Here is a 23725-nt window from a genome sequence, read left to right as displayed (position 1 = left end):
AATAAATGTGAAGTGGAGCACCCAGGAGCAGGTACATGCTCTCACCTACGAGGTATAATCTCACATAACGGGCCCCTGCACAGCGGTACAATGTTTCCAGATCTGATTCAGGGGAGCTCTCGTTGATGAAGCACATTTCTGCAGTACCAGGGGAATACCTGTAAATTATGAGTAAAGAATAACAGGTGAGACCATCTGCCTTGCCAGGTGTGATTTGATTCATTCTACTTGAATAAACCATCCTGATGTGGTGTGGGAAGGTAGTTACCCTGATGATATCATATGTCTTTGTTGTATACCTTACTAAATTAAATTGATTACTTTTTAGTTTTGAATCTCAAATGAGAGGAGGCATAGATTCAACAAAACAATCTCAACCACAATGCTAATAGATATGGAGCTGTCTAAACAGTGAAGAAATGCAAAGCAACTGAATGGAAGTATTTACAAGCATTTGCATACTCAAGAAGTGCATGCAATACTAGAGACTCTAGCAAAGTACCAAGCAAGTACTGATTCAACTTCTTTACAAGTAAAAGTATAATTGCAGGCTCTGAAAAGTACTTAATGTAGAAAAGTAAAAAGTACCGAGACTTTTTTTGAATACTATTTAACCAGTTGTTTCTGCTAAAAGAAGCACACTGTAGCTTATGGTGTATTCCAATCTAACAACTGTAACTTCTTAACAACTACTTCATTGTCCATATGGCATTTCACTAAAACAAATAAACAAACAAAAAGAAATCTTGTTGACTACTACCAAGCCAGGGATGAACTTGCAGAGAAACAAACATTCTGTTTGTGATAAAATTGCTGGCAGAATAGGTCTAATGAAAATGTTTAAGGGGGAAAAGTAAATAAAGAATATGATGTTTTGACGTCTGTTCATATTCTGATAAAGTACTAAATTCGACGAATACATTTTCCGTTAAGATGTCACCTTTGTTTTGGCCTCAGTGGCACCCAGTTGCAAACTCAATCCCTTTTACATCACAGTTGTCCCATCCATTTAGGTTGAAATGGGAAATGTTGGGAAAGCAAGTAAAATACTGTTTTGCTTTGAAAATGTAAGGAGTAAGAACAGATACTGTGTGTCTGTGAAAATATAGGGACTACAGTAAAATGTTGTTAGAAAAAATAAAGTATAGATACCTAAAAATGCTAGTACAGTACTTGTATTCGACTTGTAAATGACTGTTGCAATATCTGTTGAAACAAGGCAAGGCCCTGCAGTCCATCTTTATAACCTATTGTTGCATTACCGTGATTGTGCACTTATTGTGTATTGTTACCACATATATGGGTCCAAAATTATTCTATAACAACATATCAGATATTACACTTTAAAAAAATGTACTACATGTTTTTCAGTACATTAAGCTTTCTTTATGTGCACTGAACATTGAACAACTTAGTGATATTTTCACTGGCATTTATACAAATACCCCACACAAATCACATCACTATGAACTGATACAATGTAATTGCAGTGAGTGGACAACAAAAATGTGTCATGATAATGCAGTACGTACCGTCCTCAGATCCTCTTGTCACGGCCCTGTCAAAGCTTTCACATGGAGCGATGTACTGTATGTAGTCACTGACCAGGCTTTGATTCACAAATGGATGCCTTTTACTGTCCTAATTTGCATATGAATGTTCTCATTTTAGGATCAGAAGTGTCACCACACCAGTATTGTAATTGTTGCGTGCACCAATTTTAGAGACACTGGGTTAACCACATCCCTCTGATGTATGCACTCTGCGGTAGTTACTGTTGATCACAGTGGTTATGAGCATCTGTATGGGAAACTTGTGTTTGTGTCCCATTCTAAGAAATAAGGTGAGACTAGTCAGCATGTACTCAGCTCCCTTCTAGTCTAAACCACAGTTTTTTTTTTTTTTTTTTTTTAATTTAAACAGTTGCAAGAGAGACACATTTGTAAAACTTCTAAAACAAAAAAAAAAAAAGAGTTTATTTACTTTTTGTCTTTACAGTTCCTTTGTTGCATGGGTCAAAAATACTAAATGAACAACATAACACGAGTTTGGCGTCAGTGAAATAAAAGACCCACAGGTGGAAGAGGTGTAGGAATGAGCAGAGCTTGGAGACTCCTCTGAGAGCTTCATTAGGAGGTCTCATTGGTGAGCTTCAGTCTCCAGTGTTGTAATGAGGTCTGCGTTTAGGTTAAGAAGACGTGAAAAGCAGAGGTAAGGAGAACGGTATATCTTCAAGTTGACATAATGATGCAGTTTGACATGCCAGTATGCGGGAGCTATTTTGAATGTTTTCATTTAAATGAGAATTCCCGCGATTGGCAGACCAACCTCCTGCCAAACAATCTACTACATGGCTTGATCTCCAGACCTGAAGCTGATTTATGTGTCAAGTCAAGTCAAGTCAGTTGTATTTGTATAGTGTATGTCACATGCACAGAGTGCAACCAGAAGCACTCCACGGACAAACGGAATGCCAAGCAGAGAAGCATATGGTTACTAGGCAGTTGTTGTACGTACAATACCTGACATAACTTCTCACACAAGAGATGTAGCTCAGTAACCTAAGACATAAACTAACAAACTTATGTATGGAAACATATGTATGGGGGGGGGGGGGGGGGGGTACCCCAGCCGGTCTCCGGCTTCCTTTGAGCAAGGCACTTAACCCCAAGTTGCTCCGGGGACAATGCAATCCCTTGTAATATACTTGACATATGTAAGTCACTTTGGACAAGAAGTGTCAGCCAAATGTAATGTTATAGCATGGGGTTGGTCTGGCAGATGGGTGCTAGCCGGCAGTAGCCTACCTCTAGATTCTCATAGTGTTCCATGCCACGACAGTGACTCTCCTTGGCGTCTTCGTCTCCACAGAAGAACTTGGCACACACCTGACAGTAGAAGCCTGTCCTTGGCTCCAAGAACTCCATGCCTGTCATCAAATACACACAGCCGAGCGCACACATAAATTCGCAACGCACTGCCGTCATGTTATTTGTCCTGCAGTTGTCATCTGGAAGATACATTTCACAAAAGTGATAACACATTTCATAGGTGAGGGTCAACCGTCGTTGGTTTTCCGACCATACTGCCAATGCCAATATACACAATGCTTACTCGGCATACAGGTTTACCACCTTTGACAGTGTCATATTGCTGGTGTGCGAAAGGCAATATCAGACTGAAATATCTATATATAACTCATATCAGGGGCAACTTCACGTCATTACTCACCTACAGGACGATTAGAGTCAAAGGGGGGCAGGCTGTAGTCTCTGGGGAAGGTTGGCTCCTTACGGATCCTCTTTGTGGCCACCTCAGACTGATCCGTTGATCTCCGGCGCTTGGGCCCTTCTGACATCACATCATCACACACAACTCCGTCGGGTCAGTGTCAAGCAAAACAAATATGCCGCTCCTGTCATAGATGAATGGAAGCTGCAGTCTCACCTGTGAGTTCTGATGTGGGCGAAGTGGTTATCAAAGTCTCGTCCTGCGGTTTGTCATCGGCCTCCTCCTTCTCGCCCGCCGTGTCCACAGCGTCTAGAGTGGCACAACTGTCCATCTGAACGGCCTGGTGTGGACCGTCCTCCAGCGGATCTGTACAATCTGAGGACGAACCAGTTCCCACATGTGAACCTAACCATTGCCAATAATGAGAGCGTATCCATTAATAAGCTACTTTTTTCATCCATCACTGTCTAGTGTGAGAGTCTAGACAGTTGCACCTAAAGGAAATTAGAGAGGGTTGTCACATGATTGGTTGTGACTTCTCAGTCCACACTCAGTACTAAGTGCACCTTACACCGTGCTTCCAGAGTAATCAGAGTAAGACTCCTCTCATCCAAACGACCACTTGTTCCAGCTACTCCCCTCTGTAATACTACAGGTCCATACGAACTGAAACCATGTTTCCCCTCAGCCATCAGACTCCTGAACACTACAGAAGTTATGTATTTATTTACTTTTAATTTGTTTTGCTCTTCTTTCTTTTTCTCCTTTACTGGATTGAGCTACCTCTTTATGTAACAACAATTACCACCAACATTGTGTGGCAATAAAGCATATCTATCTATCTATCTGTCTATCTATCTACCTATTTATGTACTGTATATATTGGAGTTGACATTATTGAAGTGACCACCGCACTCACCTATGGGACCTGGGGTGATGACCTCCTCCTTCTCACCTTGCTGGTTACCCACGGCAACACTACCAATGCAGCTCTCACTCTCCGCGTTCTACAGTTCAGAGAGTTGGAAGACACAGTGAGGATGAGAAGATGAAGAAAAACAGGCTTGTGGAGTCACAACTTTGACAATTTGGAAAAAGTAAATAAAAACAAACACCTGTTGTGTATGGTCCTGGCTGACTCCTCCACCAGGTGCTGTGCTCTCCGCCCTCTCGTCTTCCTCCCCTGGCTCCGCTCCCGTGTTTTCGGAGGCGAGCCCCGCGGTCTCCCAGCGGCCTTCTGCAGTTTCCGCCTGTGTCTCCTCTAACGGCTGGCCGGGTTCCCCGGCAAAGTCCCCTACCTCATCCACCGTCACGAGGTCGTCCATCTCACAAGGGGCGAGGTCATCCTCCAGGTCGCCTCCCTAATACGCAGAGATAGAGACAAGAGGTCGAGAGGTGAGGGGCGGTGATCACAAGAGGGTCTACACTCAATCGGAGTGCGCCGCAACGTTCACCCATACAATGGAGTTTGTGCTCACACTGCCATACGGTACACGCACTGGCTCTTTGGCTGGCTGGGTGGGTGGGTTCACGGTGCAAGCGTCTACCTCACAGACCCCGCGTTTGAGGCGGAGTGTGACGCCTGCTATAGGGCTTGAACTGACACCTGGAAACAGGTGATATTTTGAATGTATGTAAATAAATAAGAGTCCCCATGGTACACAAATCGTCCACGCACTGCATCCATCTTGTACTTGATGTAATGACAAAGACACACATAGCACCTGTTGTTGCGTGAGGGGCCCCAGAGATGGCCGAGGCATGTGGGGCAGAAACGGCGGGGTGCATGCAGCAGAAGGTGGGGCATAGAGTGGGTCATGTGTAAGCGGAATGCGTCTGAGTATAAGGAACGCGTGGGAACACCTGAAGTTCCAGGAGAGGACAAAAAAGCGTGACCAAATGCCATCACTGCTGTTGAGCATGCTCTGACAAGAGGGTTAAAGGATCTTTGCTCTGACTGTTGCGCCGACATGCCTGCTGCTTCGGCGTGGCTGTCAGGGGTTAGGTTTGTTATCCTGTGCCTAGGACTGGTTAGCGACAGCATTGGTTCCTCTCTCTTTTAAACGCACAAATAATGAACTGTATGTCCTCTCCCACCTTCCCTAACCACAGTGCAGCATCTGCACTGCAGACATATTACACCAGTTGTTTGAACAGGTCAGTCAACCCTACTGTCACATACCATCTCATGGTCATCATCCTGTGTAACGTCTATGCCTCTGGGCACGGTGGTTTCAGGTGGAGCAGGCGGGGCAGGTGAGAGTTTGCTTGGGGCCGCTTCGGTATCAGCTCCCTTTGGCTCCGTAGAGGACCTCAGCGCTGACCGGGACTTGCACTCTTGCAGGAGGGCTTGCAGGAGCGCCGGGGTGAACTTCGGCAGGTCAAGCTTCTCCGCCGCCGCCTCTACATCACTTCCTCCTCCGCCTCCCTTGGCTGCAATCTCCCGGTCGCCGTTCACCGCCACGGGCGCCCGAGACGCGGAGGCGTCCTTCCCTGCTGGGCACGGGGCTGGCGGCTTCCCTGCGTCCGCGCCCACAGAGGCGCTGTCTGTCCGCTCGGCTGCGGTGGCCTGGCTGGGCAAGGCTTCCAGGTCTCCAGCGGCCGCCGGAGAGGGATCTGATGAAGCTGCCGGGTCTGATGCTTTGCAATCAGATGAAGTAGAGGGAGTGGAGGTTGGTGGATCGCTGCAAGAAAGGAAATGAATAGATGTGACAGTGACAGCTCAGATATCTGTCTTCAGTGGATCTTGTTCATGAGGAAACATTAAACATGGATGGATTCATTTAAGTAAAGTACCTTTTAGCTTCTTCATTTTTCTTGACCTGGAAAGGATGAAATACACTATTTACCACTAGTCTTGGTACTGTGATATTATTTACTGTGATGTAAATGTTTATTACAGCCTCCTAATTAACCTAAGTGAAGTATTTCTGAATCTGAAAATCACACCTACCAACATGACATCTGGCTTCATGGAGAAGGATAAGGGGTTGTTTTGCACAATGCATGGAAACTTCTGGAAGCGTTTGTAGACGACCTGGGCAATGGCAGCCGTTTCCATTTCGAAGATTATCTGCAGGGGTTTAAGAGAGGAGTTTACGACTTAAAGAGGAGGCTATGAGGTTAGGATATTTTTTTCTGAAACAACCAGGACCCACAAAACCCAAAACTAGATGTACCACAAAGCAGTACAAAATATGACAGCCGCTCAGTTCTGGCCAAAAGAAAAGATATCCGCACACTGTCTTGTATGCTCCCACTTTAATGGTAGTTTACAATGTTTCGACCACTCGGATCTTCGTCAGGTATAAACCCGAACAGATGCGGGGTCAGGAAATAGCCATCGTCAGAGGCTGGGTGGAGCCCAATAGGTCAAAACATCCTGTCTGCACGTCACACAAAGAGGTGGGTTAAGTAGCATGGATGACAAATCACACATGCTTAAACTGGGAGCATACAAGACAGCCTGCGGATAGCAAAAATAAATCATGTTTGTCAATTTGTCTCCATCTCCCACTCCGGCCCCTACTCTTGCAACTCTTGTGCATGTAGATGAGCGTGTCCATAGTGTGGGTTTGAGTTTGTTATTGTGCATATGTGTGCTTCTCTGTGTGTATCTGTGTGTTTGCTTGTGAGTGTGTATGTGGGGGTAGTGGGGTGTGTGTGTGTGTGTGTGTATGCTTTTATGTGTGCCCGCGTGGGTTTGTTTATGTTTGTGTGCGTGTGTGTTTTCAGTGTGTTTATGTGTGCCTGCGTGCTAGCAGCAGTCATAATAACTCATATTCAATATTCAATAACAGGCAACACATTCAAAATCAGGCTGAGAGACACACACACACACACACACACACACACACACACACCTTGTTGTGGTTGAGCACCAGACTTCTGCTGACGTTGCCAAACCGTTGAATGAGCTGCTGCACCTCTCTGGGTCCATTTGGTGTGTCTGGAACATTATTCACAACCAGCAGCCTGTTCCAAGCAGTCAACGCTCCCTAACGAGGAGGCAGCCACAAGGCCAACAGTCAGTTTCACTTCACCCAGACTCAGGGCTATTTCACAATGTGAGCGCCACTAACACAACAATGATATGCAATAGGACAAAGATGTAAGGGCACTCACACAAGGCCTGTCAGGCCCCATCATCGCGTGGAATAGTGTCACCTGCAGCAGAAAGATTTGAATTACGATGTCAAAAGCATGGAGGGCTTACATGAGTGCACAAGGTCACTCAGTAAATATTGTTTAACACAGTCTCAGTCTCATCACTGAGGAAGCTCACCGGCCTACTCAGGTCCACTGACACTGATAGCTGCTCCAGAGTGAGCTGACAGTCACCGATGCAGGCGGGTGCATTCACCATCTCCTGAGCCGAGCTCTTGTCAGGTAGCACCACCACAGCCTAGAGACAGACACACACACACACCTGTGAGGAGGAGGGCTATGGGAAAGGCTGACTGTTACCACGTGGATCATCTGTATTATAAAGCCCTCTAGCCATCCCTAGCTTTCCCATCGCGTCATGATAATCCGTGATGTTGGACAGTGACCTTTCAACACCACTCAATGAGCAAAACAGCACATATACAGGAAGATCCTGAAACAAAGCTCATCAAAAAAGCACAATCATTTCCTGTGTATTAGCCACATTGTGTATGAGCTGCAGGACAGTGTGTTATGCAAATTAAAATAAACAAAACCATATAAATACCATATTAACTGCCCCTGTGTATTAACCTCATAGCTGAAGAAATCTTGCAAAATCAATGTATAAGCCGCGGCTAATAGTTGGGAAATTACGGTATGCTAGAAATATAAACACAAGCATTCACTGATAAATTAAAGTGGATTATGGAGTCAGGTTGCGATTACCTTTCCCTCTGCGGTGGCGATAATGACCTGTGCTGGCTCTCCATGGGGGCTAACCAGTTTCACAATATCACTCTCTGAGTAACCCTCTTCAGGAAGCCCAGACATCAGCACGATGCCCCTCTACAGCACAAGAAACAAAGGCATTAGCTAATGGTTTACCTGTGGTCAGTTTGTATAGAGAGCTCTAAATCGGTCCAAATGTTCTGGTGTCCACTTCAGTATCTCACCTCATCTGTTGTCCACTTCACTTTCTCTGTAGTTTCTACAAAAACAAGGCCAACACAGAGAGCAAATCAGTCCTCAAAGGTCCACAGCTTTCCAACTACAGATTACGTACAGAGTTGTACAATGGCTACACAGCATTGTTATTCTAGCTCTGCCATAATTAGTGTTCTGTTACTCTAGCTCTGTCAAAATTGTTTTCTCCCAAAACTAGCCTTTACCTGTCCGTCTGTTAACAGTGTCGGCCTTTTTGCTCTCCACTGGTTCCACGACTGCGTTGGGATCTGAAGCCGCTGCCTTCGGGTCAGACTTAGATGCAGGAGACTTGCTGGGATGGTCAGTTTTGGTGGAGGAGGACTTGGAGGTGGACGCTGGTGACTTGCCGTGTGCGTTGGCGGAGGAGGAGCGGGAGGCCCCTCGCCTCTCCGGCGCTTTGGCTCCATCGCCCCCAGGAGAGGTGGACGGCTGCCTCTTATTGTGCCGGGAGGACGGGGACGAGGACACGGAGGAGCTGGGGGAGGAGGACGATGGAGGTCCAGCTGCTGCTCGCCGACGGGGCGCCTCGTGAGGGCCTCTGGGCCGGTCGTGGGCGAGATGCCGTGCTGACGCACCATCTGGGGAGCGATGGAACACAGCACTGTGTGACTCTCGTGCAGAATATATCAACGCCATTTACTGAACACTACATGGTCATTTTACCACATAGTTGTCTTACAGAATCTGTGGTACTTTGGGCTTAACTGTAACCATTTTTGAGGCCATTTAAAAAGCACCAAATCAACAGGCCACCTGTTCACCATTCAAATCAACAGGCCACCTGTGCACTATTCAACAGCCTCAGAAAATGGTTATAGTTAACCCCAAAATATCGAATCTGTTATTCAGCATTAAAAAGAGAGGTTTTCTCATTCTTCAGAACACAGCACACTGTACACTCTCAAAATGAATGTTTTGGAAACAACACAAACTGTGTTGTCCCTATCTGGACACAGAGATGTGTTAAAAAACAACACTTTGTGTCATTTTCAACACATCTTGTGTAACAAATAACAAAGGCAATGTACTGGAAACAATACAAACTGTATTGTCCCTATCTGGACACAGAGATGCGTCGTTTTCAACGCATTCATTTCGAGAGCGCATCCACAATAAGAATCCTGACATACCTGTAGGAATGTGACTGTGGCGTGGGTGGCTCTGTCGAGCGTAAGGGGACCCATGCCGGCCGTGGTGGGGGGGTGCGTGCTGGTGCTGGTGCTGGTGCTGGTGCTGGTGCTGGGGGAGGTGGTGGTGCTGGTGGTGAGAGGGTGGGGAGTGGGAGTGGGTGTGTCTGTACGGGGCTTGGCGGTCAGGAGATCTCCAGCGTGGGCCCCTGGAGGCGGAGCCTCTGCCGCTATGTCCGTGGCGTGTCGGGGAGCGACCCGGCGAGGAGCAGGATGACAGGGAGCGCGAGGCCGAGCGCGAGGTCGAACGGTTTCCGTGGCGCCCAGACCAACCGTCCTGAGAAGGGGAGCGATCTCTGCTTTGACACAAAGAATGGAGAAGAGACAAGTTCAAAGGTCCAGGTGCAACTGAAGTAGAACTGGCAAAGCGAATGCTGCCGCTTCCACGATAACCAATGGGACTGGCATTGACCAGACTTGAGAGCAGCGTGCACGCTCTGCTTTAGTTGAGCTTTTGGCGTACCCTGCCACCTAGTCAAACGTATCTGTACATAGTATAAGTATACTTTTTTGATCCTGTGCTCAACTAAAGCCTACCTTACACTGACAGACTTTGACAAGATTTGGGAAAGATTCTTGAAAGATTGTAGTATTTCAACTAATGCCCCTCATTCAAGCTTTACTCAAAAGACTATAATCTTTCAAGAATCTTTCCCAAATCTTGTCAAAGTCTGTCAGTGTAAGGTAGGCTTTAGTTTCGGTGTACCCTGGCCACCTAGTCAAACGCATCTGTATATCTGTGATGAATCCAATGTGCATCCAGTGCAGTGCAGTGCATAACTCACTCACCTGGGCCACAGACTGGAGCCAGGGGGTTTCCAGTCAGGATACCTGGGAGGGAGACAAGTCAAATAAGTCACACCTGTCCACTCTGAAGCATGTGACCGAGGCAGTTCACAACGTCACTGAGGCTAGAGGTTAGCAAGCTGCTTGAGCTTCTACTGTGACGACATGGAAATAGAAACATTCAAATACATGATCTTACTGATTCCTGAGGTCTTTGCACCCTGCTGTGTGGACCACCGTGTTGATGTGGTTGTGCCAGTCCTAGGGGACAGAGACAACAGAACAGACCACAACATCATGCTTAATACCAGACCACAACATCATGCTCAATGACATACCACAACATCATGCTCAAAGACAGACCACAACATCACGCCCCTTTACTGAGGCTTGGAATTCGTCTCTGTCCCTGTATCTTGTCATCTCATATGCTGATGAGTTCAGCCGCTCACCTTGGCGTCTTCGCACTGCACCACGCAGAGCGAGCATGTGTGGGGATAAACTCTGGGCGGGGCCGCCACGTAGTCGTTGACCATAGTGGGCGTCGGACCTTTCGCGGTCGGCGGGCTGCGGGAGGCTCGTGCGTGCGGCCTTACGCCGGGGCTGGGCTTCCTGCGGCGTTCCAGATAGCTCCTCGCCTCTTGTGCGTTGGCCGCGGGCTCTGCCTCGTGCTTGGTGGGAGAGGGGGGCAACGGCACCCGCTTGAAGCTCTCCTGGCTGGCATGGCCGTACTCGATGACCTTCCCTGGCACCTGCGTGGCCATGCTCAGGTAGCTGGGGGCGTGGATAGCAGTGGCTGCGGTCGGGTCTGGTTTGGGGCCGTGGTGAGGGGGCAGCATGGAGAGCTGTGCGTGGGGCGGGGATACGGGCGCACTCCTGCCAGCTTTGCGGCACTTGATGTCCTGCAGTATGAGAGGCAGGGCCTCTGGTGTGAGCTGACTGTCGGGGTACCGGCTGAGAAGCTCCAGATCCTTGCTAGACAGTCCGAAGCTGGCCAGCAAATTGCCGACCGAGTCAGAAGTGGACCTGTCCGCCGCTGACCGCGACGTGTTCCAGGAGGAGGTCCCTGACTGGTCCATCACTGAAGAGGAAGCATGCTGTGAGCCTGGGGACTTGTACTGAGCCCAGTCCTCAGCACCTGGCTTCCCCAGGGTTTGTGTGGGCCTGGACGGGAAGCACATGTCCTGCACAGCTGGGGCATTTTGCCTGAAGCCAGTATTAATCCTCTGGTACTTGGCAACCTCCGGGTCCTCAGGAATGGCTGACGGAAAGGCTGACCGTTGGTAGTCCTGCGAGATGGAGTGACTGTCCTGGTTGACGGCAACCGGTATCAGGTGCCGAGGCCGAGGGAAGTCAGCCCCCTGGGGCTGCCGATACATGGAGACGGCAGGGGAGCAGGCTGAGGCGGCTGCCGCTCGCAGCAGGCCGAGCAGGGCCACCGGGTTGCTAGTGTGCTGGTTGCTGATGCTGAGGGCGCTGAGCTGGTTGAGGGCGAGCTGAGCCTCAATCTGCGCCAGTTGGAGCACGGCTGCCCCGGTCGGAGCGAAGAGAAGCGGGCTGTTCAACAAGCCACTGCCGAGCTGGGGAGAGCCCACCAGCTGAGAGTGTGTGTGTGTCTGCAATGAGAGCCTGAAGAGGAGAGAGCAAATCATGGCACAGAATAATGAGCAGAGAATATAGCATAATATAGCTCTTTCCTTCCCTGTACAAACCGACTTATTATTGTGTTGGAACAATATGTTGTTATTACAACATTTTCAAACAAATTAGCTTTTCATTGCAAGGCATAGCATTATTGTCATATGCCACAGTGATCATGTTTACTTATGCTCCCAGACACGAGAGGGTTTATCTTTTTTTCCAGTTCACGTTAGCTTACTTAACGTCAACGGTATCTCAAGTTGGCTTGCATGAAGGGGTGGACATGCCAGAGAACATGTCACTGTAACGATCATCACCTTGTAATCATCACACACTCATTAAGGAAGAACTTCCTAGATGTTCCCCAAGACCTAACTTTCAAGCTAAGTAGTAAATTGTAGCTATCTCGCTAACAACAACGTTAGCCTAACATTGCATATCATGGCCATTTTCGATGTTGTGATGGAACAGACTAAAATGCCTAGATAATGACGAACGAGCACGTTTCTGAGACTCGAATAGGTTATTATCGCTCTTACCTTCTGCACTATTTTTTATTTCACATTTATTTTAAACATAGACACATTTGATAAATGTTGTTATTGACAAAGCGGTGTGAATATCGCCGGTGTTTCTGGTTTCTTTCAGTATCCTAAACCAGTGGCTGGCTGCACGCATCGATATTCTCTGTGAAATCACAGACTCGACTAATTGATCAACGAAAACAGGATCGGAGCTTCAAGCAAAGAGGCGCAGTCACCTATTTTAGCCTTTCTGATATCTGTCTGTAGCCTAATCACAGTCACATCACATATCCCTGATTGTATATCTTGCATATCTACAGTTTTGTTGTCTTGCATATCTATACTTTTGTTGCATAGATATTCTTTCACATAAATAGTTAGGCTACCAAATTGATAGCCATTTTTTTTTAATGTAGGCCTAGTGTAAGCGTGACAGGACATGACAACATTGGGGACAGTTGTACAATTTCTAGAATTTAAGATATTGATATGAAGTGAAAACTTTTTTTTTTTTTTTTCAAACATCAGTCTTTATCACAACAAAACTGTGGAACATGTAGATCAGATTTTACTAGTAGGGACAGACCATTTTCAGTAAAGAACCTGAGAACCTGATGAATTAAATATCCTTTTTACAAAATATCTCCAATAAATCAATCATCTATAGTCAGTATAGTATGACAGTCAATTCATTGCAACAATCTTTATATAATTGGCTTAAATGTTTTGGGAGTTTTGTTTTTCTGCTAGGTAACTCTTTCTTTGCATGGTTTAGGCCTATTATATCAAGGAAAAATGCATGCATGGTTTATTCAATGAAGAGATCAGTTTGAGTCTCAGCTGAATTAGATGCGTCAAAATGTCTCATGTTGCAAGTTTTGGTATAATGTATTTTCGTTGCCACTGTGAATTTAGAGTCTGTTTATGTCGACTGCTTGTTTGGCAAACACGGCAAACAAATTGTAACACTAGCCTATCAGTTTCTACGCCTTTCCTTCCCAACAGCCCTGTCTTCTGAGCTGTGTTGATTTCAGTACATGCCATGGGGTTGTCTTTCAGTCTCACAGCCCCCACTCCCTGACACCTGTTCCCTACCATTTGGCATCTCTCCTAGCACCATGATCAACGAGGTGAAAAACATATTTGTCCCATATAAATTAAACCTCTACAAAGCCCTGGGACCTGCTGCCATCCCAACATGGCCTCTGATATGCTGTGCCCATGAGTAGGCTATTCATTAGACAGAGAAAGACATAATTCAAACACCTATCCATGAAAACACGGCTTGCTGACTATATGTACTAAACTATGTGTAAACTAAAAACATCAGCCAGTTGGTGTGTGTGTGTGTGTGTGTGTGTGTGTGTGTGTGTGTGTGTGTGTGTGTGTGTGTGTGTGTGTGTGTGTGTTTTATGTCAGTTTTGTGCATACCAAAGAAGTAATTTACGATCTGAGTCATTCGGTGCATTTGAAAATGGTCTTATTGTTTAGCTCTCATTCTTTCGTTCTGCTGCTTGACATAACAAAGCAGTAAATGTGTCCCGAAACATCACTGTGTCATGGTTATAATTAATCCAGCTACCACAATGTGGATTTTGATTTGTGGATTAGCTGGCAGGTGTTAGTACAATAGCAAGATTAATGTGGTGCAACCAGATCATATGGAGATCATTTAGCCAATAAAGGCTCACTGTCTGTATAGGGGGAATGGCTGTGTTTTCATGCTATTATTTTTTCTTTAAACTTAAGACGTTAGTAAATCTTTCATTTGTTTGACAAACCCTCTCCTAAATTCTAGATTATTGTAGAATTGAGCATGGACCACAGAAACTATTGAGGACAGCTGACCGGCGCTTCCGGCACTCTATTGACGGTTCAAGAGCGCCATATTGTGTGTTTTTTTACGCCAGGGGAGCCATCATCACTGCCCAATGGCCATGGACTTGATATTGAATGCTTATGTTTGTCTATGTTTCAGCTGTTTCGGTGTAGGCCTAGCCAATGAACTTGATGTCTGTGCTGAGTTGCAGGTATGCTAGCAAAGTACATTGGATAATGGGGGACGAGTCTGCCTACAGAGATGAGGTGGAGCGGCTGTCAACACGGTGCAGGGTCAACAACCTGCTCCTCAACACCTCAAAGACCAAAGAACTCATCATAGACTACAGGAGAAAGAAAACAGAGATCCCACTATTAATCATCTGCAGGGACTGTGTGGAGAGGGTGGCAGACTTCCGCCTCAGGGAGTCCACATCGATGAGAACCTATCCTTGAGCGTGAACACTTGTGCTGCTGAAAATGGCCCAGCAGACACTGTACTTCCTGACAATACTCAAGAAGAATAAGATCACACAAAGACTGCTGGTGTCCTTTTACCATGCCTCCACTGAGAGCATAACATACTGCATGTGCATATGGTACACCAGCTGCACAGCGGCTCAGAGGAAAGCACTCCACTCCAGAGAGCCATCAACACCATCCAAAAGATTGCCCTCTCCTCACACTGGAAGAACTACAGTTCCCATTGTCTTAAAGACTTTAGAAAGATTATTATAAAGGACACCCATCCCGATCACACCCTGTTTGAACTGTTGCCTTCAGGCAGACAATAGATCAATTAACACAAGTAGAAATAGACTCAAACATAGTTTTTTTTTATCCAAATGCAATAACCACCCTCAATGCAAGAAGTAAGATGCAATATGGAATCTGTTGTGAAATGAATCAGTGTAATGAATATGCATACTGTATAGTCATTTTATTCAATGACTGGGTGTGTGTGTTTATGTGTACTGCTAATGCTGTTGTATGACAATAATGTCAATGACAATAAAGAACTATTCAATAATATAATCCAGTCAGAGTCTTCCCTCTTCAATGTTTTCAGAAAGTTCAGACACGTCTTCAGGCCTTACCCTCTTGTGTCACCTATAAAGGGTAGGCCTCTTCAGGAGAGAAGTCAAGCGATGACCTGCAGCCTACCTCTGAAGAAACAGCCAAAAGGTACAATGTTCCTGCAGAATGCACCCTGCCCTATTCTCTGCTAGGGTAGAAGTATTTCACCCAACATATTTGTAGCATATTCTCAATGAAAGCCAATTATTGAATTCAAATGTCACAGATGAATTCAAGGAGTTCTTTAGAGCAAAATACAATGAATCAATTCTATCTCTTCCAATCTCTGTGCAAACTCAGCTTTTTTCTTAGAAATCACAGCATACACACACACACACACACACACATACACACACACACAAACACACACAGACACACACACACACACACACACACACACACACACACACACACACACACACACACACACACACACACACACACACACACAGACACACACACACACACACACACACACACACACACACACACACACACACACACACACAAACACACACACACACACACACACACACACACACAGCCAATAGTTTCATATCGGTGTCGCTGTATCCCTGACATTACAGAACGTAAATCCCTCACCTCGTTGTCAAGTCTCATAAATCTTACACATGGCATCTGCAGTGTAACTCTCCGTGTAAAAAACAGCTATCAACCCTGACACAAGCATGAGACAGTGTGCTCAGTTTATGACACTAGCCAATCAGCACAGATCAATTAATGACTAAATAAATATACAAATAGATAACATAGGTCTTAGATAATACAACCCTCTCTGCCTGTTTTGAGTGCAGATATATTGCCCTACATAACGTAGTTATCTAAATCACAGTAATTTCCTGTGTATTAGCCACATTGTGTGTAAGCCGCAGGGCAGTGTTTTATGCAAGTAAAAAAAACAAAAAAACAAATCCATATACTGTAGATACCATATGAACTGCCCCCGTGTATTAGCCACATAGCCGAAGAAATTGAGCAAAATCAAGTAATGTATAATCTGCGGCTAACATTTGGGAAATTACAGTATTAACATTAACTGGAACTAAGGCCATATCACATGATAAGTGAATGTGTCAATGTTTTTTCTAGCATGGATGATCTTTGACTTGGAGAGGTGAATTTCAAGGCATTTGAATATATGTCATGGGTAGACTCTTTGAAGTGATATGGTGAAGACAGGCTGAAAAGCACACCACACGCGAACAGGGACCAACAGCACAGCGTGGGGTCCAGATTCCTCCACCTGGGTTAGCCAAACGAGCAGCAACAGCAGGCCAAACACTGCCTATCAGGCTCCCATTTGGTGTTCAACTGGTTGTGGTCATTTACCATGCTCCACACTCTCCATGGGATGGGATGGGCGTCGTATCACAAAGTAGCCTAACGTGGAAGTATTGTTCCAGCAATTCAATTTCCAGTAAGAATTGCACATTCATTTTTGGTAACAGGCTACCCTCACTTAATTACAGTAGGCCCTGTGAATTGTCCGAGCACATGAGAGCCATGATCTAGAAACCCCATCTGCCCCGCTCTCTTGCCCCCTCCTAAAGCTATATTTTAGCACCCAACAGGTGTAGCCAGCTCAGCGGCACGTGGTGGACAAGGGTGTAAATTAGAGGAATGTTAACACACCATGACTCATTCTAAAACGTTGACACTCACCAACCGATCACCACCTCAACAGACCATAGAGTCATTTGTAAAAATGAGCTTTGTATGTCCAAATGTCGAAAAGGCATTTAAATCAAAGTGCTTAACGATTCTCTCTCTCTCTCTCTCTCTCTCTCTCTCTCTCTCTCTCTCTCTCTCTCAACTCCAACTCATTCTATTTCCTATGCCAGGCATAAGCTATGCCTGTCTCTCGGGTGTCTGCCTGTATAGCTGAGGCCGTAAATCTTTTTTAGGAGACTCTTATTTTTAGCCTATCACACGCCGAAGCAAGCATAAGGTTCACCTAAAAGATGCAATGCTACACATTCATATTGGGCGACTTCTCAGGCCAGCTGTGCCCAAACCAGCTCTGGGCAGGGGACCAGTGCTCTACAGGTGCTCTTGCTAACAGAGCCAAGAGATGTCGAACAATGGATTAAATCTTTTGAACAGGCTAACTGGTTAAACCCAAGTGTTATAAACAGATTATAAGTTCAGCTAATAGCTATGGCAGGCATGCTGGAGGGATGCCCTCACACTACACCAGTGAATCAAGATGATTTACGTCCACTCTTGGAAGACGGAGGGCATTCCTTGATGGTGCAATGTAGCGCGGCGCCATGTGACATTAGAACGAAGGGCAATCCACCAAATAAAACTGGTCAGGAACGTGATGATGGGCCATATTAGCTGCATAGTCCCCGAGCCCTCTTGGGCCCTGTGACCACACGTCCTGGTGTTAAGCTCCTGGAATAGATTTGATTTATTTCGATGGATATAACACCATCGAGGGCCTACACCGGTATCAGAGTAATATGAAGGTGGCACATCTAAATGCCATCAAGGCTTAGTTTCACGGGGGGAGGATGTCTGAGGCTGCGTCAAGGTTTGATTACTGCCAACAGACGTGATTTGGCGATTCCCATCTCTGGAGGGCATGACGTCCTTCGTGAGAAGACCCCGTGATGTTCTGTCTATGAAAACATACCTACAGAAAAGGGCAATGTAAGTGCAGGGGATAGGGATGATCCTCGTAAGATAGGACACTCAGATAAGCTCTAAAAATTTCTCCTGTTTTGTAGATTGCAGATATTTCTTGCAAGTTAATTATTTTTAAGTTAAGTTGTGTAGGTGTTCTAAAAACTTCTTCTCAATCGGATAAAATAATAAGTATGCTTTTAAACATTTGGTCCAATTGAAATTGGCCATATAAGGGACCAAAACAAATGTTCCATTCAGAGTGCCTCAGTAGTGTCCCTTGATATTAATCTTCCTTTTTAAAATATTGACCTTTTTCTCGCAATCATAGCCATTTTATGAAGTAATGAAGCAAAGGTCATATTATGTGGCTGCACATGTAGGCATATGTATGTCACCATTTACATCCAATTGATTTATCTCCTTGCGCTGGCATGAGTCACACAAAAATGATTGATGACTTATTCTCTTTTATTACCCCCAAGCTTGTGGAAATAACTTGACCTGAACTTCGATGTTTATAAACCACACATGGAATTTACAAGCCACTGAAGACCTCCCGCAGCCTTTCACATTTTCACTTGGCTCATCACCTGTTCAACTGCATTGGCAAACCGCATCACACATCATTGTAAAACTCCCATTTCTCTGAAAATATACCACAGTCTGACTAGAAAAAGGACCTCGTTCAGATCAACCTGCTCAAGGCCACAGATGACTGCTCGTCGAAGCGTGGTATTTAAAACGGGAATCGAACAGGTGACTGTGTAACCCCGTACCATGCCGCTGCTATGGCCCACATCATAAAATTAGTGATTTGCAACCCACTGAGTCTGACACCACCAACCTTGTGCCCTCCCTAAAGGAGGCAAACCCAGATAACCCAGCAACCAAAGGCTATAAATTATTCAGGCAAAGCAAGTCTCTGAAAGTCTCTAACATGACGCCTCAATTCAGCCAAATCCTGTTGATATACAGACGTGATTGGGAGCTTACACAGAATAGCAAACTCCATTTGAACATGCTTCAGAAAATATTAGAAATATTTTGGATGAGCCCAAGTTTTGTTTTTCATTACGTATAGAATATGTACATTATGTTTTAGCAGTTACATATCGGTGCAAATGTAACTAAGCATGTCATTTTGATAATAACATGTAATGACATGTAATTTTTACAGTTTATGGTCATTACATGTTGACATTTGGAATTAGTGCAGAAATGAAAGTGTAGTGTCTTCCTAATTAGGTTTGTCTTTCAGGATAATTCTGCAGATGTCCATGGTATTTCTGCAACTCATGCACTTTTTTTCTGTGTTAGTGTGTGTTTTGGGTGATGACATCAGCTGTTGGGTAAATCTGAATATGCATGTGTTGATCCATTTATAGTTATTCACACTTGCTTGCAGCATTGTAAACACTTTATTAAAAGGTTATGAAGTATTCTTAAAACCTCATAATGATCGACATAAATCTATATCAGTATTTATATAATCACAACTCAAAGAAACTGTATTCAAGATGTCATCATTGATGTCACTGCCATAACCACAGATGCTTTACTACTCAATATGATACTTGAAGCTATAAGGGTCGTTTCATAGAGTGCCAATCTATGCAGACGCAAATGCATCAAACTACACAAGTACCTGCATAGCGAGAGGAGTTGTCCAAATCTTTGTAAGGCGACGCAAGCACAGAGGCATGTCATGTGTTTGTGACATGGGTGCATAGTGTTCCCGAGAGCGGTCATAAAGGACTCTTAAATGCACATGCTCTAACTTTGACTGCGTCCATGTATCTTGTCTACCGTAATTTCCCGACTATAAGCCTTATACATCGATTTTGCAAAATTTCTTCAGCTATGAGGTTAATACAGGGGAGCAGTTAATATGGTGTTAATATGGTTTTGTTTCTTTTAACTTGGATAAAACACTGTCCTGCGGCTTATACACAATGCAGCTTATATGCGGGAAATTACTGTAGACTACGAAATGGCCGAAATTACTTATAATGTTGTACGTAATGAGTACATTCATTAAAAGTTATACTTTTTAAAATCATATGAAGCATTACAAATACTTTAGAGCCCCTGTCATGAATATGTTCATAATAATGTATACTGACTTTTAGCAATGCATTGTAATAGAAAATGTGCATACTGTATTGTAAGCCACCATAACCATAACAAAACTGTAACAATAACCATAACAGGAATTGGTTTTCTACAATTTCTACACTTTTTATTTTCACAATAATACAGTATATTTCCTATTCCCTTGTACAGTATGTGGCAACACCTGTTTTTCCTTCTCATACAAGTTCACTGCAGTGAATATCCTGACTTTGTTTAACTCTGCTGTCAGAGTGTGAATGGACCTCTTTGACAAGTTCACTGCGATCGGATTGATCATATCTCTCGGACATCTCATTTATAATAATGACTTGAAAGAAAGCTCTTAATGAATAAAATCATAACTCTATCTCTAAAATCAAAAGAAATTGTTGTTGATTTTGTCAGGCATGTCCTTCACTTACTGTCACTTTTGATCCTTGAAACATTTGTTGTGGTTTTATGATGGAACTACTGACACATTAAGTCCTTTGACATAACATAGAAAGCTTATTGCAGATGCAGGAACATTTAATCATATTGATCTTTTCGGGGATGTGAAATTCAGTGCAGAGCCATGTACTTCGAACAAGTCTTGTTTTCGTTAATGACTTTTCATATTCCATACTGCATGCAAAATAGTTAAATTTTGATTTAGCACTATATATAGTATCAAACTTGACTTCAGCTCATTTTCAGAAAAAAAAAACATCAAAAAAGTTATTCTTAAAAAAGTATTTCTTATCAAATTTCATTGAGTAATACATACTGCACTTGTTATTTGATGCAACAGGAAAAGCTGCCAGTGACAAAAAGAAGGAGAAGATTTTTTAAGAAAAATCTCCCATCATCATGCGTCTGAGGCCACTCACTGATTTCCTGTCTTGGTCACCGCTTTGCAGTAGGTGTTGCCCTGCTGACCCAGAGCTTGACCTCTGGATTTCTTATGAGACTTCATGGTGTCCAACGGCAACTGAAGCATAAAAAAAACTATTCCGGCAGTCCACGCCAAAAACAAAAAGGACGAAAAATAAATCAATCGCTGATAAAAAAAAAAGAAGAAGAAAATAAAAATAATCTCTTCTAAAACCACAATGAATTCCACATTTATTGAGCCATTATCCAGTGCTAGTGTCCATGTAGTTGTGTCAGCCTCTTTTCACCAAGGGCTCTGTTTAGGAATCTCGCGCTGTCTCTCTCTCTCCAGTGGTCACATACATTATCCTGTCAGGCTGTCCGCTCGTCCAAGTCATGTTTAGTCACGCATTTATCCGCTGCACTCCCCCACGGAACTCCCCGTTACCACGTCACCCTGCGCTCCTGACTCTGGTCCCGCACGCCAGCTCCTCGGCTGCGCAGGGCGGTGGCAGCAGACATGATATCACACTCTGTGTGTGGGTGTTGCCACCCCAACTACCCTCCCTTGTCACCCCCACCCTCAGCTACCCTCTCTTGTCACCCCCACCCCCTCGGCATGTGGTATCAGATTTAGCAGGACCTTCCACAACCCAATATATCATCAACTCGACAGTGTACACAATTATCAAAGTGCCAGTCATGTCAACAGGCTTCTGGCAGTACACTAGTCACTATGGTATATGAAAGACCACGTTGGCTCAGTCATCAGCCATAATATTTTTATTGCGGAGACATACTACATGTTACTGGAAAAGACATAAGCAGACAATGCTGCAATCTAGTGGTCTGAAGCAGTTGATGGTAAGAGGACAAGGGTGGTGTTGCCATATGGCATTCCGCGCAACATTAGGACAACAAGACGGTGTTAAATCAAGAGCTCAGCTTACTCTAGAATGCTGATGAAGAGGTACAAGACCTGTGGGTTGGTCCAGTGTCAAAACATGACGTCTGCCAGCGGAGAACACATTTCCTTTCAGAAGATTTGTGGAGCGGGCGCTCTGTCCTGCCTGGAATATATAACAATATATAACTATAATATAACTATATATATAACTATAACTAACTATATATAACAATATAACTATAATATATAACTATATAATATGCACAATGTTAAAGCCATAGATACCCTTCGATATTTGTGTATAAATGTTTTCGTCTTTATGTCTCTATTGCATGTAAGAAAGAAGGATGTCAGTTAAACTATGAAATTTGAGACTTTCGATACATAGGTTTAATTTCAGCAGACACATTGGAAGAGATGAACTGTCAGATGGAAGGATTAGAGAACCAAGGATCACGATTTTTTTGACGGTGCTTGCAAGTTCAGTAGCTAACATGCTCTTGGAAATCTTGATATTATGGCACTCTTCTTTATTGGTTGTTGATTTGACAACTGGATTCACATTTTCCTAGATAAGGATTTGTTACTCTGACTTCGCAGAGTCTGGCCAAGATTCATTGGCAAAAGGTGATATGCTGAAAGTGATTTGTTTTCAATTATACTGACTTTGTTGTCTGAACATGGGTTGGCCGACCCTTGCTGCATACTGTACCTGGACCTGAGATGTATAGCAGTTCTCTACCTCAAATATATGAGGCTCATACCAGGCAATGAAGGTTCAAGTCGGCATGGTTACTGCTGTGTGGACTGTTAGCCTCTGCTTTGGTCTTTATTAGGAATTGCTTCCTGCTAATAATGTAGAGGTAATATAGAATATGATGCTTCTCTTGCTGTGTTTTTCCGCTGTGGTGATATCATTTTGCTGTGCGTCCATCTTGTGGGAGCTGAGACGGCCAGGTTCAGAACAGAAGAGAGCCAGAGTCAGAGCAGGACAGTCCCAAGCAGAGGGCCTTCGTGGCCATCTCCACACTCCTGGGCCTCCTCTTCCTCAATTACACACCACTGATCTGTATCTGCACTGCAATGTCTCCTATGCATCGAATGCACTCTCTGTTTTTGGAGTGATCGTAATATCAATCCATATGCTGCATAAGGAGGGCCGTGCTTCAAAGACACAACAAACCAGACCATTGTCATCATTTGGTCTGGTTTGGTATGTTTTTATTTGTTTGAGAGATCATCAAGCATAGCATGACTTTTGCACATTTGCATTTTTATTTTCTCTTTTTTTGGCAAAGCAAATGAATGGTGGGAAAACATAACAGACATCATAATGTCATGTGTAAACTCTCACTACATTTTCAATGACATTGACACTTTTTCTGTGTCATATGAATTGTAATAGTGTAAAGTTACACATGACTGTATGTGTGTCAAACATAGACTACTGGATGTTGGACTGGATATATGGGCAGGGAGGTCTTTTGAATCTTGAATCATGCACAGCAACGTTATGCTTGACTAACGTTGTTCAGTTTCATTCACACATTTGCCAATATTTTTTTTCAGTTGACCCACCCAATTGCAAATTCCATCACTGAGGTCTGAAAGATTTGCCTTTGAAATGATGTGATGGTGATTAAGCTAAAGTGGAAAACCTGACGAGATGAGATGAGGCAGGCAGAGTCAGTGGAGGACGATCTAGAAGAACAGTGTCAATTTCCAGGTTGGTGTCATGAGAAATGTGTACATTTATAAGTGGGGATTGGTAATGTTGTTTTCCAGTTCCCAGTTATCTCTGTGGG

At 44.4% G+C, this 23725-nt stretch overlaps 1 protein-coding gene across 3 annotated transcripts; it reads right to left on the bottom strand.

The window, feature by feature from the left end:
• Positions 1-1381: 1381 nt before the first annotated feature.
• On the bottom strand, positions 1382-21426 carry LOC134063703 (uncharacterized). 3 transcript variants are annotated; one of them, XM_062519375.1, is made up of 20 exons: positions 21031-21426; positions 10790-11966; positions 10537-10598; positions 10341-10382; positions 9495-9850; positions 8550-8942; positions 8334-8368; positions 8107-8226; positions 7517-7636; positions 7357-7398; positions 7095-7229; positions 6185-6304; positions 6028-6053; positions 5414-5915; positions 4347-4592; positions 4151-4238; positions 3448-3606; positions 3232-3351; positions 2808-2929; positions 1382-2177 (listed from the first exon to the last, which is right to left on the bottom strand). In XM_062519375.1, exons 1-20 carry the CDS (start codon positions 21138-21140, stop codon positions 2130-2132), a joined length of 4023 nt encoding a protein of 1340 aa, XP_062375359.1. In that variant the 5' UTR covers positions 21141-21426; the 3' UTR covers positions 1382-2129. The 3 variants fall into 3 exon arrangements, with proteins under 3 accessions (XP_062375359.1, XP_062375369.1, XP_062375376.1); XM_062519385.1 differs by having other exon boundaries at positions 9495-9847; XM_062519392.1 differs by lacking the exon at positions 21031-21426 and adding an exon at positions 12518-12649.
• Positions 21427-23725: the final 2299 nt, after the last annotated feature.

This window comes from Sardina pilchardus, chromosome 2 (genome assembly GCF_963854185.1).
Source record: "Sardina pilchardus chromosome 2, fSarPil1.1, whole genome shotgun sequence".
NCBI classification, from domain to species: Eukaryota; Metazoa; Chordata; class Actinopteri; order Clupeiformes; family Clupeidae; genus Sardina; species Sardina pilchardus.
Note: the sequence above shows the minus strand (reverse complement) of the source record. Positions and strands in the feature narration are given on the sequence as shown.

What these genes read in the sequence shown, in the direction of transcription:
- LOC134063703 (XM_062519375.1), bottom strand. Translation starts at nt 21,140, where the DNA reads ATGCTTCAGTTGCCGTTGGACACCATGAAGTCTCATAAGAAATCCAGA. An exon ending in GTGACCAAGACAGGAAATCA is followed by an intron (nt 11,967 to 21,030) that starts GTGAGTGGCCTC and finishes TCTCCTCTTCAG; the next exon opens with GCTCTCATTGCAGACACACA. An exon ending in CATCACCCCAGGTCCCATAG is followed by an intron (nt 3,607 to 4,150) that starts GTGAGTGCGGTG and finishes GTTCGTCCTCAG; the next exon opens with ATTGTACAGATCCGCTGGAG.